This window comes from Lissotriton helveticus, chromosome 9, assembly GCF_964261635.1.
Source record: "Lissotriton helveticus chromosome 9, aLisHel1.1, whole genome shotgun sequence".
Taxonomy (NCBI): Eukaryota; Metazoa; Chordata; class Amphibia; order Caudata; family Salamandridae; genus Lissotriton; species Lissotriton helveticus.
The window spans coordinates 686,445,902-686,459,781 of NC_136070.1; the positions used below are offsets into that span (position 1 = coordinate 686,445,902).

Consider the following 13,880-nt stretch of genomic DNA (forward strand, 5'->3'; position numbering starts at 1 on the left):
TTGCTCTCTGCTATTTTCTGGATTTGTACATTGGAAAGTCTACAAGTCTTGGCACTGAAAAGAAGAGAAGAAATATGCTTAACAGACCTCCCTGCTTTACGTCGTACTAAAAAAAGACACTAACGAGCAAAGGATCACATATTCAGGCTATCAACTTAAAAGAGCTCCAATCAGCTGTACAGTGTAGTTAATTCTGTTCGTGCCCATCAAAATAATCTCTTTTTTTAACAAAGATTGGTGGGGTCATTTTAACTTTTCTGCCAATGATTTTAGCTTGTGTCATGTTTCTACTGTCTTGTCTGATAATGTACCAGTTATCTGGGAGAATATTTCTGTGAAACAATTTATGTTCTTAGCCATGCTTTGTCTCTTTGAATGTTACAGTACTACCCCTGTTAAACAAAGCCTATCTTCGGTTCTGATGATCTGGTGAATGTTTGCCCTATTACTTCGTTTTTAGGTAAACTTCTTGAGTATGGTTCTCCACTTCACTGACTGGTGTCACTGAGCACAATGTTTACATTCCTGCCAATCTGGTATCCTTTCACTACAGGACGATGGAATGTTTATGCTGGAAGATGAATTTCTGCTCCTCCATCACTCATTAGCCTTTAATGTGTTGACTATGCGAAAGCTTCTTTCTGGTGTTGTGTGTGTGCATGGGTTTGGTTGTACAGGTCCAGGTTTGGTTTAAAAATTACAAAACCTGAAGTACCTTATTTTGATCTGTGGGTGCCCCAGGTTCAAGCCCCACTTAATGTAATGTTGATGGCCAGACGATACATCTATGTGGGATTGTTGTTGAACATCTACCTGAAGCTACTGGGGGAAGTAGTAACTGGATCCGGTATGTATTCCACCAATATGGGCATCTTTCGGCATCACCTGTATGGCTGTTCATCATTTACCACATTAAACTATTACGGTCATGAATTGAAAGTCTCTCCACTCTTTGAAGCTTAGCTCCTCAAACACTGAATGTATTTTGTTACCAACTCCCAAGACATCCACAGGCTTAATTACAACCCCCAAGACATCCACAGGCTTAATTAACTTTTTCCTCTGGGCATTGTTCCAATACTCTACTGTGAAGTCTCAAGGTTTAGTAGTTTTTAATTCAAAACTCTTTTCTCATGTAACTCATTGAAAGAAGCTCACAATCATGTTTCATTCAACTCTTTTTGTTAAGGAAAGTCCATCCTTTATTAGGCACCACTGATTTCAGAACCACTGCCCAGACCCTCTTTGTTTTTAGATGCATAGCAGAAATGCTGCTTTGACTGATTTACCTACTGTTGTAAATTTCCTGTGACATCTATTAGTATACAGCAGCTTATTTGATTACTAGAACTAGCAAATTCATCCCAGTACCCCAGTTGTATCTCATTTGCACACATGTTAGAGTCGGACGTTCTTTTTAAAATGGTCCAAACGTGGTATTTTGTTTTGAACCGTGACCGTGGGCATAAAAAAGTTAAAGATGGATGCTAAATGCAACACTTAACTCATTTTTAATCTCTGTTCTAGTGAGGAAGAATTCTCTCCTTCGCGTAGGAGGACCTAGGGAGGTTTTTGAGATGTGTGCAATACACAATAGGGTTATAAGGACAGACACACAACATTCTTCTGACCTTGTTTGGGTGTTGGTTCCTCCGCCTATATAGGAAAATTGAAGACAATGACAAAGTGAGCACATTGGTGAGTACCTGCCAATTAGCTCTGGGTTGGCTGCTGATGTGAGGTACTTCCTCTATTTTTCCAACATAGTTGCACGGTGGTGATCCCTGGGCACCAAGCCTGTTTTAAACGAATAACACACACAGGGAATGTTTCCAGATTGACACTGGAATAAATACCTCTCTGAATGGATGGTTGGGGGATCCCCTGGACAAAGAATTAAGTGTGTTGTCCATACAAAGGGCTTTGTAATTGTTTGAGTGGATTGTGCCCTTGGTTTATTTACATCTGTAGCACCCCCTTTTTTGTAGTGCAACCAAAAACTCCCTGAGTTGCCTCTATCTGTGACGTTCCCCCTGGTCTCCAGGATGGAGGATCCTCGCGGAACTTTGCCAAGCTGATGGTGTCACTGTCCTCCAGGCAGAGAGATCTCCAGCTCAGAAAACCGCAGCTGCCTGGTACCTGCGTAGTTTACACATGAGAAATGCCTGGGTGCCTGACCGCAGTATGATAAGCGTCTATCATTCTGACTCTTGCTCAAACTGACAGTCACTCATTATGGACTATAAAAAGCGGGGTGGGGCAGGATGGGCCACCATTGCACCAAAACAAGTGTGCCATGTATCTACTGAAGTCCAAACACTATCCTTGCACCTTTACAGCCTTATATAAAAAGAAAAGCAGGTGTGTAAACTGATTTCTAATGATGACATGAAGTGAAAATCCTCACCTGAGTTTCCACCTGGTGCCAGCTCGGATTCTGCTGCACAGAGGGACTTGAAGTATAGGAAGAAGCTGAGTACCAGAGACAAGATGGCCGCCGACACTGCGAACTGTAGGAAATGATCGTGTATGTAGCTGAGTCGAAAGCCGCAGGCCACGAACACACAAACAGCCAGCGCAGTCAGAACGAAGGCATGGAATGCTGAAAAGGATAAGAAAAGAAGAATAAGAACACCAAAAACCTGCCCTGCCAAGATAAATTACCGTATTTATTCATTCTTGTTGCACTGCTTTCTCAGTGTGCCCTCTTTTCCCACCCCCTTTTTAGGAAGCATTAAAGGGCAACTGAAGCGTTCCTCCTGAACAGCTTGATTAAAGATCGTAGAAGACAGAGGTTAACAAGGATGTCAGCTACATTTTAAAAAACTGCTTAATTTTAAGATTTGTGCCAAGACGAACCTTGTAGGAATTAGGGAAGCAATTGCCTACAGTGCTCAATGAGAAATAGTTTTCGGGTGGCACATTCATCTGTTGTTCTGGACACATTCTAGTAATGTGTTGTAACAAATAGAATAGGGTTAGGAAAAAAAAAAGTTTAAGATCTATGTTTTGGGGTCCAAATTTATGCTAAGGACTGATCATATACCACTGATATGGGGCGGAAGAGTCAAATGTGCATTCAGCCAAATCCTCTGCAAAGCTAGTCAGTCTAAGCAAAGTACTGCTACGATGCAATTTTGTAGCAGATCATACCACAGGATCTATGAATACAAAGGTGGACTTTTGTGTCTAGGGTGGCTTGGATAATAGGAACTGTGTGACAAAGGACCATGGAAAGCAGGTTTAGTAGAAGGTAACATCTTACAAATAAAGATAGACGTTGTCATACAGGTACAGCAGGCAGTCATACAGGTACAGCAGGCAGTGAGAGCTATTTGGAAGGAGAAAGTCAGATGTATGTAAAAGTGTCACCAAAACGGTCTACCGAGTGTGTAGTTTCAATGAGGGGTGTTCAAAGTTAGAAGTGGGTTGGTAGACCCAATGCTTAATTTGAGCCGGTGGTTACTGGTGGGGGCCACCGGCACTTATTTTTTCGCATCAGATATTCCCCAAGAGCAAAAGAGGAAAAAACACACAAATCGAAAGATGGAGGGCGAAAAAGAAGGACAACACATCACAGAGGGAGAAAGCATGAATGCGCAGAGTGACTGGTAACAAATTAAAGGGGCCGAAGTTTATTTGCACCAGCCGTTGCATCCGAGTTGGAGCTTCGGGCCACGGCTCTATTTAATTTACAAACGAAGCACTGGTAGACCTTTTGAATGTGAGTTCTTTAGCAAGAAGAGGCTTGCAGAGAAATACTTGTGTCCCTCTTGGGTCACTGGAGTTCGAGGTAATGAAATGCAGTCATTGTAAAATAGCAGATAAGAATATGTATTGTATCAGAAGGACGCTGGAGGAAGAATGGTATAGATAGCCTTTGATTTCATGTTCTTCCATTAGATTAGAGTATTGCCATACATAATAATAAACTCTTCCTCAAAATGGTCAACGGTCAGATTTTTAATGACTCCAAATATTAGGACAGTCGCACAATAATTTACTGATGCATTCTTAAGTTAGACTACAGAGTAAAGTTTGTATCAGAAAACCAGCAACGATTTTGAAAAATAATAGAAAAGCACACAAGAAATGCAGTCTTTATAATGCACAAGGAAATACAATTATCAAGCAAGCCAACAAAATGGTAGAGTAAAGCACAATGTGGAGCCTACCACCAACTTTCTAAACTCCTGTGCGCATACTATATTTTTTGTGTAGATTCCTTAGACAGGGCCAAAATGATAAGCAATCCAGCAGTAAGCAATATTAGTATCAATTGGTGAGAGAGGATAGCCTTCGGCACAGCACATACTGGTACCGGTTTAGAGTTTGAGTTAGGGTTGGAAATATGGGTAGAGTTTTATGGGAAGACAGTTGATTATACCTATGGTTGCTTTGAAAGACAAAATGTGCATGCTGTCTGCAGTCTCCCTTATTATGCGAGCAGGGTCTGGCTATAGCCTAAACCGGCTGCTCATGCCTTCGATCATGCAGCCTGATTTTCAGCACAAGGCCTGGTATACGACCGTTCTCTGTAAACATGGCCTGGACTGGGCCAGGCACTACACCCAAAAACTGTCCCACCCAACGCGGCTGTGCTGTGCCTTTGGTAATACATAGACAGCTTTTGCCCTGCATAGTGAACGCAGCGTGGGGCTGCGCTAACCCCTCTCCTACCCAACCCAGGCTTGCACAATCTTTGTCTCTGCGCAGTGGGCTGTGGGTACAGGAACTAGCCTATGGTGATGCCAATGCGTCTATCCCACCTACACCAACTGAGTCCTGCTCCCAGTCCACATGCCCACAGTATTCACTGTGCGCATCTTTGATAATAAGATGTTACGAAGTGCTTTATTTGTATTCAGGATTTGCAGCTATTCTTCAGCCCCTCTATTTATTCGCTTATCCATATGTGAATGCTCCAATAACAACATGTTTTTTTTCTTCACTTTTGTGGTATCTCGACTCCTTTGGAATTCCCGCCATCGTCCCCAGAATCATCAAATGCACTTTCTGTCCATTTTTCTCATTCCTCATTTATTCATGGCACAAGCTTCAATATCGCTCATTTTCTAAAGGTCACATTTGAATTTTTTTTATTTTTCAGAGTTTTTTATAGCGCAAACATTTTCAGCCAATCAGATTGATCGGTTTTGCAGGTCCCCTGAGGATTTGCAAATTTACATTGAACCAAGAGAAATATATTTCCCTGATCACGTCAGATCTCTTTACTTTTCAATTTTTAGTTGACAGACTAGCAAATTCAAGATCGCAGCCCAACTGTCATGCAGTATGACGAGATGTTATGGAGGGAAGTCGGGTAGGAGCGGGGTTTGGATTTTACACAGGATGTTGCTTTTAAGACACAAGAGGCACTGGCGCCCTAGGGAATGGAAGGGGCTGCTACTGTTTGTGGTAAGGCCCCTTTCTCATTTAGATTGGGCGCCATGCCACCCACTGAATGGCAGTGTTCATCCCAAGCTGAAGTAGTTGGCTTTCTCTGTTCCTGGTTGATGGATGAGCTGGTGCCACTGCGCTCCCAGTCTCAGGCGAGCCTGAAATTGTGGAATAACAGAGGACAAGGTTCCCAGTTCCAGAAATAAACTAAGGGGTCTTGATATATTTAGTCACGTTTTTCCTTTATTTTTGTGATACTTCCCAGGATAGCTAGGTTACTGAAGTTTTTCAGAGGCATTTTGAGCACAGTGGTTTCGTTCACAGCAAGTGGCTCACAGACAGTTTTTATTTATTTACTGCATTAGCTGACTGCATCAATTTTGCCGGCCTTTGGCAGCTTAGCTGAAGACACAGGAGATGTACCTTTTATGGAAATGCAGATTATTTTTGGAGTATTCTTCCCAGGATGATCCTGCACCTAAATAAACTGAATTAGGCGTGAGGTGTACAACCAACGTATCACCAACGTATTGGCATGTCCCCCCCGCCCCCCAACCCTCTCTCTCCCCCTTTCTCTCCACTCTTTTCCTCTTCTCCCTTGGGACCCTACAGAAACTCCTAACCACCAAGACCAGCCTACCCAGACATACGCCTAATGTAACCACGAAGGCACCAACTACTATACCAGTATCGCCCTTGCATTACCACTGTACTGTATTATAACATTTCTCAATAAAAATCCTTGAAATAATAAAAGAAATGACATTGCAGCCGCTGTAGGCTCACCATTTATGGGATAATGAAGCCTGCTGTTGTCTCGAAGAACAAGCCCTTGTGCCACCTGCAAAAAAACAAAACAAAAAATACCCATTTTCATTCAAAATATCATACACATGTAGGCTCTGAGAATGTTATATATTGGTCTTTTAATTAATTCTCCTTAAGAATAATAATAATGATAACAATAGTAATAACAATAATAACCATATGAATAATATTACAGCAAACGCTACAAAGTGACCTGGAACTTGGTGCGTAAATAATCGGTGTGCTCATTTTTTTTCGCCGCTTTGCCATATCTGCTTTTTAAAAAAATGTTTTATCTTACGTCATCACCCAAACCTTGCTTTTCTCTCATTTATTACGTTCTGCTAGGGAATTCCATCGCTCACCGCATTCTCACAGATCTTTCCCACTGAAAGACCTTAGACAGCTGCTCTTATCGGTCTGGTCACCATATCGATGAAGCAGACAAATATGAAATGTCACTCACACAACTCATTTCCTTGCCTTGAGAAATGTATTTTAGCAACCTTTAGGCCTCATACGGAGACCACCTTCGGATTTCTCCATCATCGAATTTTCATCATACCCAAAGATATTTCCACAGGTCCATCACTATCTCAAGTAGTTTTTAAAAATGATATTAAGAATCAGATTATATTTTAAGAGATATGTTTTCTTCTCTGTTTTTTTTAAAGGAAAGTTATACAAGCACAAATGGCAAAATAATAAACGGGCTGTCCTTCTAAAGCCATCGGTGCTGGGACAGTCACAACTTTGCACTTGACCACAATGAATTCCAGAGTCCTGAAAATACTGCTTTTCACCCCACATATATTTTTCTGCTGTTTTTCAGTAAGTTATTCAATTTCAGACTATCTTTTAAAAATGGCACCTCTGTTAAAAGTGTGGGAGGAAGACTGGAGTGATTAATAAGACTTGGGCAACAGTAACCATTGCTGTGGTACGTCGATTTAGATCTAAAGTGGCAGCGTAGAAAGTCACCTGTAACCAAGACTGGCCCTCCTGCCTATTACACTACGATATACAAATTAGAAGAGAAAATAAAAGATTGCTGCAATTCCATATTTTGCCATGAAACCATCTGTGACAAACTGTTGTCAGCTTTGAAAAACACCGGAGGATATATATTCCTCCAGTGTTCCTCTGATCTGACGACAGTTTGTTGAATGAGAAAAGGTTGAAAAAGGACGAACTTCTTTGATGTTGAGGTCCTATTTAGCATCACAACCATCTTTGGTGAGAAATCATCTACGAGGAGACTTTATCATCAGGTAAGTACTCTACACAGAGAAAATAAGGTTCAACAATGAGGCATCCTTCTTGAATCTCACATAGCCAACATGATCTTCTGATAACGAGGAGCCATTTGAAGTTGAAAATGATCTCTGTTTAGAGGACACCAGTTCTGGGGCCCAGTGTCTTAACCGAAAACATTCTTTAGTCTCCAGAAGCCCAAAAGTTGACTTATCTCTTTTCAATTCGCCCGACAAGGGTTCTTCTGCAACTCAACCCAGAAGAACCCATAAACGTGTCTGCATTTCCTATGTGGTTTCTTCAAACAGTCTACATTTCCAAGCAGTACTTCGTGTAAGGAGACTCCACCTCCCAGTAAAGGTACACACTGGGTGTCCCCACCTGCTTAACATGGAGTTAATAGTGATACTGGGCATTCTGTTTCTACAACCATTGCTGACTGGACCAGTCCTTTTTGTTCCTTCTAGATAAAGGACACAATCCATCAAGACTTTCACTACCAGATGATATAACAACATTTGCACAAGTGACCAAAAAGTTGTATGAGTGCTTAACTTTCCCAGTGGACTACTCATATTTCAATATCAGTCAATACTGGAACTTCGGAAAAGGCCATAGAACCAAAAAATAACGCTTGTACTACCAGGTTTCCATGCAAACCTTTCTTACCCCAGCTTACTTAAAAGGCCTTACAAAATAGTCCCAAAACATATAAAGCCCCTCCTGGGAATCCACTGTTTCTCAGAGATCATCTCTATGCAGACTCTGTAGTCGTTTCTGTGGTGAAAATAAGAGTGTTTTATTACTGAAGCCAAGCGGATGTTATTGGCGGTAGGCACCTTACTGTACTCACACATGAAGCAGCTGCAGAGACATCCACATCCACCATACTCTGGCTCTCTCCCTACCTACCTTCTAATTTAAACAGACGGCAAAACAATGTCTACAGGAGTGGTGAACCAAGACTACAAGTGTGTAGCTTTAGCCCCCCTCTCCCATAGGACTACCGACTTGCCTGTATCAGTCATATATGGTGCTCGGATTTATTTCTGCCAAAGCCTGGAGAATGTAATGGCTAGGCTCGGTACTGATAATGAAGATCCCTACCAGGGGCTCTATTCCGTAAGTGCCTTGTGGGCGCACTAGTGTTTGCACTCATTTGTTTTAAATGGGTGAGCTGGGACCTGGCGCACCCAGTTGAAAGTTCACCACAGCATAAACTGCGGCAGTGCGCCAGATTTATACTACGAGCCCAGATCACTATTACACTGCTGTTCATCCTTTCCAGCCTGGCCACTGTTAAAAACATGAGTCCAAACCCAGCACTATGTCCAGCAGGGTTCACTTTAGCAGTAAGATTTAAGGAAAAGGCACCCTCATAGATTTCTGCCAGGTATATTACATAGCAGTCAACTTGCTGACTCTCCCATGAGGGTGAAGTCAGATGTTTAAGAGGGTGATCTCATTCAAGCCAATGGAGAATTAATATATTGTGGAAAGTGATACAGATCTGAAAAGCAGGCGGCATTTTGTTTGTTGGGGGGGGGTAATTGTGTGGGAAAACACATCTGTAACCTCTTGTTGAAAGCCACAGATGAAGACAGGAACAGGATGGTCCTCATCAGCTAGAAAGCTTAGGTTGGAGGTACACTGTCCATGAGAGTTAGAAGTTGCACCATCCTATTAGGGTGGTATCTCAAATCTCTCTGGACAGGAAGGCGCATCTCAAGTTACATCTTCCGAGAGGGAAGTCCTAGATATATCTACAGATACATACATATTCAAATCAAGTCATGGAGCCATCAGCTGACGAAGAGGATTAGCACTCAAAATCGGACACACAGTTTTAATCTGTGCAGATGTTCTTACCTGCATTTGACTGGACGTATGCCAGAGGCATACCAATAGATGCTAATTTGCCTTTTTGATCAAATACACTTTTCAGAGCACAGGCGAATGCAGTGATCACCGGCATAAATACTGAATTGCACACCCTCAAATACGTGGGCTTAGTCGAAGCAGATGCCTTTGAAAGCCATCCTCCAGATTGGGTGGAGGGGTTAATGAAAGGAGGGGTCCCAGACAGATCAAACCTCCCGATATTTAGATTCAAGATATCACAGGTCATGAACGTAGTGCTAGATGAGTAGAAGGAGACGTCCATCCCTGCGCATCTCCGGAGACAGCCCTATCTCAGCTACCTGAAGACAGCCCCTCAACCATTCTTCACCCCTCTGTGGGAGGAAGAACACTAATGGACAGATGTACAAAGTCTTCTTGTGTTTGCAAAAGGTCAGACTCAAAGAATTGGGCCGTTTGCAAACACAAAAAAAACTTTTGGTACGTACAAAACTCAAATTATGATTCAGTATCTTTTTACCGAATCTAAATTTGGGTTTGCAACAGAATAACGATTCGGTATAGTGCCAGTTTAGGACGCCCCTTCCAAATACTTAATCAGAATGGTATCTATTAATGTTTTGCAACCACTTCCGGTCCCAAATCATGAATACTTTACAAACATACAGTTGTGAGCCATTCACAACAGGAAAGTCCTCAAAGAACCCTTTCCGCTTTGACTGTTGAAAAAAGATTTTGTTGAGTACGCAGCGGTCCCATGTTTTGTAGTGCATCAAACATATGATGCTGGGCTGTTTACCTTAAGTGGAAGTTTTCTGTATTAGTACATATATCGGTTCACAAAAAGAGAATGAATTCGGTAAAAGTTGGTGCGCAATTTGTGACCCACTTTTACCAAATCCATTCTTAGTACATCTGGCCCCAAGTTACTCCAGGCTTAGTTATCACCAGCAAAGGCACTTGGGTGTTGCATATCATTCAGGAAGATCCACTCTACCATGCTATGCTTGCAGATGCCTACAGCTTGGAACTACAATCCACAGCAACTAATTTAGTTACAAGTGGTTTCCACTGCGTGTGACAAGGAGGCAGCAGAAAAAATTCCAAATATCAACTACAGAGTCAGAGCAGACTCCAGGCAGGATGTTGCTCCACGCGCATCAGTAATCATGTCTTATATCTCCAAGTGCCAACACCACTATCAAGTCGCTCAATCAGGATCCAGGGCTTGGTTTTCTGATGAAACATAATTTATAAAGACATCGCCAGAGCCAGCAGGCACTCCCCATGTTGCCTTTCGTTGCTGACTTTTGCACTGGCCTCGCCAGCACTCCTGCCTTTCCCGAGGCAGAACTCGTTTCCCACCACAAATGTATTTGAAAAGGCCAGAGCTCCTTATCCTACCTTGCACCTTGTAACACTAATATCACCATCCGGCCTGCCAATCAAAAGCTAGGACTTGACATCCCACTGGTACAACTACCTACTTTTCAGGATGAATATCAACAGCACATTAAAGAAAACGTTATGAGAATCCCTTGTTTCACATGATGAACCCAGAGCCTTGCCTCTCAGGTAAGAAATTAGCACCATGTGCCTCATACACGACAAAACATGCAACTCTCATTCCCATACCTTGTATACAAAATTACTCATCCGGCACCAACAACCTTGTCCATTTGCCACTCACCAGAGCACAGACCAATTAACAAGATACTCAAAGTGGTGCCCATTAATGCATACTCTCCAGTGACCTATGCTCCAAATATTGTTGACATCATCACTCAAGACAGCCACTCACATTTCTCCACAGAAACATGGCTCACACCTGCATCTACATAAATCCGTGATTGCTGACGCACCCAACACACACTCTGTACTGACAAGACAAAGGGAAGCCAAACTTGAACACGCATTACAAAACAGAGGGAAGTCACACTCATACACAAGCGCTCCTGGCCTTGCGCCCATAGCAATCCAGCAACACCATTCAACCTCATCATCAGGCACATTCGTCTCTCGGTGTCTCAGCCAGCAATTTGCTCTACAGAGCTCCCTTAAACAAAATACAGACTTCATGGAAAAAGTTTCAGCCTCCATCCAACACACCACACTACCATTCCTCGTAGAACTTCAAACTCTCTAAGGACTCCAGCACTAAGACACTAAAAAAATCTCTCTACACTTAGACCACTTCGCAATTCTTTTCTCCATCCTTTATTAGGTCTCGCCAGGCGTTAGCAGCATGAGTGCGTTGCTCTCGCCATGCAAAGGCTTCTTGGAATCGATACGATTCCAGAAGCTCGCTTTCTGCTAAGCCTGTGTTTTGCATTGGTAGGCGTCATTTTGCATCACTAATTATGGAAAACCGGGTGTTACGATTGTCCAGGAGGCTTTTTAGTCCCTCCTGGTTACCATCCTGTCCACTTTCGGCCCTCCCACCGGGATTGAATCTTTTTCTTGCGGCGGGAGACAGTGTCTCTTAATTAGCCGCTAAGCACTTTTTTTTCTCTTTGTGAGCCACTCTCACTGCAGGTACAAGATATTTTTTTTATTAACGGAGCATTGCGCTTTAATGCGATTTCCATATTTTTTTATTAACAGATCATTGCGCTTTAATGCGCTTTACATTTTAAATGCAGTACTGGGCTGTACAGAGTCCTCATTGCTGTGCGTAAGCTAAATGAACGGCTATAATATGCTCTTGCTCTACAAGGTCTGCTGGCTGTTTGCTTAGCAAATTCATACAGCGCGAACTGAACTCAAGAGTAGTAGAGACCATTACAGACACCCAGTTACATTACATGAGACACTCTCACTGCAGGCGCGACCTGTTTTTCTTTATTAACGGAGCATTGCGCTTTAATGCACTTTAAATTTTAAATGCAGTACTGGGCTGTACAGAGCGATCATCATGCGTGATTAATCAATTAATCGCCCCATGGTCCCCCAGTTTACTAAAAACAGGGTGCTAAAGAACATTCACAAGCGTTATAAGAAGGGACCGCCCCGTTAAATCTGTTAAGTGTTCTACCTACTCACTGTTTTTTGTTTCTAATATTCAGCCTCTTTCTGCTCTCCCATGTGCCCCCTGCGAGATCCTCCTCTCCTTCCGCATTCTGCCAGCACCCTCCTAACCAATAGTCATCCACCACCACCAATACGTTCACCACCACGTCCACCACCATGTCCACCACCGCCATGTCCACCACCACATCCGCCACCACGTCCTCCACCACCACCACCACGTCCACCACCACCACCACGTCCACCACCACCACGTCCACCACCACCACGTCCACCACCACCACGTCCACCACCACCACGTCCACCATCACCACATCCACCACCACCTCATGGCTTCTCTTACAGTTCCTTAATGGGTCCCCTCCTGTCTTGCCAAATACCATACATTTGTACAGCGCAAGCCTCGGTCGTCACCTAACTGGATGGATGTAGTGCTCTGCTCAATGGTCCCCCCAGATAGCACTCTGACACCTCTGAGATGCAGTCTACACACAGTGGCACAACTCAAAGAAATTTAGAAATTTGACCACATCATCCCAACGCCCCGAGGAATGGCACTGGCTTCCTCCTCCAGGTACGTATCTTAAAACTAGCTGTGTCACCTACAAGGCCATCAGAAACACCTGCCCCACCAATGTGGCTATACAACTTGCCATCTCAGGTGGACAATACCACACTAGGAATAAAGACATCAGCACACTGGAAACAAAGAAGTGGAAGAACACATTTTTTTTTAAAAAACATTCCGTTTCAATCTATGAATCCAGGATCTGAAACAAAAATTCCTATTGAAATCAGAAATACAACAAACTTTTCTCCAATTCATTAAAAAAGTGAAGACACGTCACTTCAAGGAGACACACCTTCTTACACAATATTTCTCACCTGCTAGCTGCCTCTACAGGATGTTGTGAGTTACTATCTGTTTAGCACTCTATTTCTTACTAACTAGGTTCGTACATTACAGGATTCACTATCTACACACAGGTATTTCAAAGAACAGAAAAAAGTCTCGGAATGAGAGTAAGGACATTTTTTGAGATCCATTGTCAAATTCATTAAGAAAAGGAAATCGTAATACCAGGTATACAGCAGCCTTCAATTCAGAAAGGAGAGTGCTTGTGCTTGATGGACCTCCATGATGCCTATTTCACACCCTGGGAATATTTAAGATTTCAGCCTTAAATCTGTCCCAAGACATGTTTCCAAGTATATGACAGTGATACCTGCTCACCTCCTGAAGCACAGCTTTTTAATTTACTTGTACCTAGACTTCAGCCTGATCATATCAGGGGGTCTTTAAGGAAGCAAAGCAATCTCTAACCGCACAGCACATCTATTGTACCAGTTCTGTCACTTTTAGAATAGGGTGAAAAATTGTTGTTTTAAGGGGAAACCCCTAGAATAAGCTAATTTTCTTTATGGAGAATTGGGTGAAGTCTCTCTGAATTCTTCCAGCTAAGATTCATACCTAGAAACCAATCTAAATACATAAGCAGGAACAGGCACTGTAGCGTCACATTAACAGCCGA

General features: G+C 42.7%; 1 protein-coding gene across 1 annotated transcript in view; it reads right to left on the reverse strand.

Moving 5' to 3' along the window:
• The window catches only part of TM7SF2 (transmembrane 7 superfamily member 2), a 100,376-nt gene that overhangs the window by 46,812 nt on the left and 39,684 nt on the right, over window positions 1-13,880 (reverse strand). The window contains exons 4-5 of the mRNA XM_078660775.1: window positions 6,187-6,241; window positions 2,408-2,602 (exon numbers count right to left, since the gene is read on the reverse strand). Of these exons, the coding sequence (XP_078516901.1) occupies window positions 2,408-2,602; window positions 6,187-6,241 (250 nt within the window). The remainder of the gene's footprint in view (window positions 1-2,407; window positions 2,603-6,186; window positions 6,242-13,880) is intronic.